The sequence below is a fragment of the Primulina tabacum genome, chromosome 11, assembly GCF_025594145.1.
Source record: "Primulina tabacum isolate GXHZ01 chromosome 11, ASM2559414v2, whole genome shotgun sequence".
In the NCBI taxonomy this organism is placed as follows: domain Eukaryota; kingdom Viridiplantae; phylum Streptophyta; class Magnoliopsida; order Lamiales; family Gesneriaceae; genus Primulina; species Primulina tabacum.
Window position 1 is genome coordinate 6,245,382 of NC_134560.1, and position 3,907 is coordinate 6,249,288.

The window sequence follows — 3,907 nt, forward strand, 5'->3', positions numbered from 1 at the left end:
AAAGGGAATACGCTGTGGTCTTTACTCTGAGACGCGTCGTGTGAATGGCACGTGCCTCAAAATGTGGACGGAAAATTGGATATTCTCGTTTCTTAAATGCCTTAATGTTTTTGTTCAATGGGGGCCATGCAAATTCGTCGAACCATCTTCCCAAATCTCTCTGTTTGAATATCATTAGAAATATCAAATTTTAAAAATTGAGTTTAAATATATATTTATTCTCGAATTGACTTTAGATTCAAATTGTTTTCTTTGATCCATAAATTTGAAGAACGTTTCTTGATATTTTGAGTTGAATAAATATGAATGAATAATCTTCGAACAAATCGAACATATTATTAATCAAAGTTGTATTTAGATTGATGAATTTGAAGTTAAAATAATAAATATATTTTTTTGTTTGAAATTTTTATAAATCCACTTGACAATAATTCCAGATCTTGACTTGTTATTTTTTTAATAATTAGTTGTGGATTTCAAATGTATATTTCAAATCATCTTTTCAAAATTCAAATATCCCTCACGTTCATCTTATCAAATTCAAGTTCAATAAAATTTCTTCAAGACACAAAAACTCTTGTTAGAGGCAAAAACTACTGTGAGACGATATCGCGGGTCGTATTTTGTGAGAATGATCTCTTATTTGCTTTTTATGCTAATAGTATTATTTTTTATTGTGAATATTGGTAGGGTTGGCCCGTTTCACAGATAAAGATTCGTGAGACCGTCTCACAAGAGACCTACTCCTTGTCAGATGATCACGTGAGTCAATTTCGTCACTCATTAAAAAACTGTTATTTATTATGTCAAAAATATTATTTGTTATTGTAAATATGAGTAAAGTTGATCTGTCTCACGAATACAAACCAGTCTGAAAATTTCAAGTTGGACTCCGAAAATAACAATATTCTAATTGATATCTATCTATTTCTAATCGCGCCCGTGGATTAAACAATTTTAATTGATTTATAATTATATCAATAAATTTTACTTGGATCATTTCATAAATGATAAAACATAATATAATTTTGTTTAAATTAACGTGTGCAGCAATTAAATGTTATTTCATTGCTATGAGCGCGCGATAAATCCCCGGAAACTACTTTCGTCGGTTGCAAATGCTACATAAGAATCAAATTTTATTAGTGCTACTTTTAATAAGTCAGAGAATTCAGGAAACTGAACCTGCTTTTAAAATATGCTTCCGAAAAAATAAATTAATATGCAGTGAAACATTATATAACATAATATTAAATCTCACAATTCAATCCATACTATTATATATAATCGAATTTAGCACACGAGAGGTGTCTGAATTGGTGAAATATGCGAATGTCTGACCAATGATCAAGAATTTCATTCTTCCTACAAACATTTTTTCGTACGAACATGTCACACATAATTTGTTTAATTCGATTTACATATCTAACATGATAATAGCTAGAAAGGAGCAGTTATTTTTGAAAATAATAGCTAGAAAGAAAAAGAAAGTAAAATGATGATTTAAATATATATATAGGGATAGTTCTTCCCCCTTTGTAAAACATATAATAAATTTGATTAATAAAAATCAATATTTACTCAACGTGTATGTACACAAAAATATTATAGTTTATCTCAAACGGTTTTTTGGCAGATAGAAAGTGAGCTCGAGTGTGCATGTCCCCACAAAATTAGCCAAACTATCACTTTCACCCGAATGCAAAACACCGCCGCACCAACCCTCCTTCGGCCTTCCTCACTCCTTCACCTTGCTTTTCTCTACAAATTAATCCATTCCACGCGGAGTACTATAAATTCACATCCCAAGTGCAGCCAAAAATATTCATCAATCCAACCTGCTTCTTTCCTCTGAAGCCTGGATCAGAACAAAATACATTGAATCACAAACAGTAAACCTCATATATTAACTATACTCGATCGGGTTAGTGCGTGATATGAAGCTTGCGACTTGTAGTAATTCTATGTTACAGGGTTCGAACAGTGGTCTGTTTAGTTCGAATAGCTGTGCGGTGATCTCAAGCAACTGGAAATTTGGTGGGAACCATAGTAATTTGAATATGAAGGCTAACAGTTCTTGGAATTCAGATGGGAGTGTTGCGGGCCAATGTCTCGCTTCGAATGCTGCCAGGATTAAGGATAAGTGGGTGGAGTTTCAAGGGATCAAGAATTGGGAGGGTTTGCTGGATCCATTGGATGACGGGTTGAGGGATGAAATTCTTCGGTACGGGGAGTTCGTGGAGGCGGCTTATCGGTGTTTCGACTTCGACACATGGTCACAGGGTTACGCCACATGCCGTTACCCCAAGAGTTCGATGTTGAGTGATTGCGGAGTTGGCGTGGCTGGGTATAAAGTGAGCAAGAGTCTGCATGCCACTTGTGGTGTCAGCTTGCCTAACTGGACCGAGAGGATACCGGGCTGGGTGTCGACCCAGTCGAGCTGGATCGGCTACGTGGCTGTGTGTAATGATAAGGCCGAGATCGCTAGATTAGGGAGACGCGACGTTGTGATCGCCTACCGAGGTACCTCAACGTGCATGGAGTGGATCGAGAATTTACGTGCCACATTGACTTGCTTGCCTTGCGACATGTCGCCGCACAAGTGCGATTCGATGGTACAAAGTGGATTTTTAAGCTTGTACACATCGAGCGCGGGGTGTCGCCCTAGCTTACAGGACTCGGTTAGAGAGGAGATAAACAAAATCCTACAAAAATATGCCGATGAACCCCTAAGTATTACCGTAACTGGCCACAGCCTCGGAGCAGCATTGGCGACACTGACGGCACACGACATCAACACAACATTCAAACATGCACCTCTAGTGACGGTTGTCTCGTTCGGTGGCCCGAGAGTTGGGAACAAAAACTTCCGTCGCCAACTAGAAAAAAATGGCACAAAAGTACTAAGAATCGTGAACTCGGACGATCCCATAACTAAAGTCCCCGGCTTCGTTCTTGAGGAGAACGCGCCGCAAAGAACAAGGAACGGGGGCATGGACGTGGTCACGGGGCTATCAAACTGGCTACAAAAACGCATGGAAGACACACAATGGGTGTACGCAGAAATCGGCAAAGAACTTAGACTTAGCAGCCGAGATTGTCCTCATCTGAGCAATGGAAACGTAGCCACATGTCACGATCTAAAGACATATCTTCATTTGGTCGACAATTTTGTTAGTTCAAATTGCCCTCTGAGAGCCACGGCCAAGAGGGTTATAGAGCAAACATCAGGAGAAGCGACGGCTTTCGTCTAGATACAGACAAAAACTGTTCCTGATTGTACGTATGGATAGATAGCTAGACAGATAGATAGCCCACACATTCATTCGTTCATTCTAAAATAATCTGTTACAAATTTACCTTCCAAATTATTATAGCAAGGTGCATGATTATGGGCATTGGCCTTTGCTAGTCGAAGCCCACCAATCTTTGATAATGAGGCAAAATTCTTTTGCAATATTGAAATATGATATACTTTTATAAAGGATTTACTTTCAAGTTTTTTGAGGTATCAAGTTTAAATATAATGTTTCGGCGAAATTGTTTGCTTCTTGGGAATATGATACATGGCAAAAATTCATATGAGACGGTCTCACGAGTCGTATTTTGTGAGACTGATATCTTATTTGGGTCATCCATGAAAAAATGTTATTTTTTATGCTAAGAGTACTACTTTTTATTGTGAATATCGGTAGGGTTGACCTATCTCACAGATAAAAATTCGTGAGACCGTTCTCGTAAGAAACCTACTATATATGCTAGTGGGGTCGAAGCACACACTGTGCGCACAAAATTTAACGATAAATATGTCGTATGTGTCATAGTTTAATTTGGATGGAAAACTGAATATAAAAATTAAGGAAGATTTAACTAAATCGGTTACATATTATATTGGAAAAAGGTGTGA

General features: G+C 37.5%; 1 protein-coding gene across 1 annotated transcript; it reads left to right on the plus strand.

Moving 5' to 3' along the window:
* The first annotated feature begins 1,525 nt into the window (after window positions 1-1,525).
* LOC142517611 (phospholipase A(1) DAD1, chloroplastic-like) lies at window positions 1,526-3,417 on the plus strand. Its single transcript, XM_075619927.1, has one exon. The coding sequence runs from the start codon at window positions 1,938-1,940 to the stop codon at window positions 3,252-3,254; it is 1,317 nt and encodes a 438-aa protein (XP_075476042.1). The 5' UTR covers window positions 1,526-1,937; the 3' UTR covers window positions 3,255-3,417.
* The last annotated feature ends 490 nt before the right edge of the window (window positions 3,418-3,907 follow it).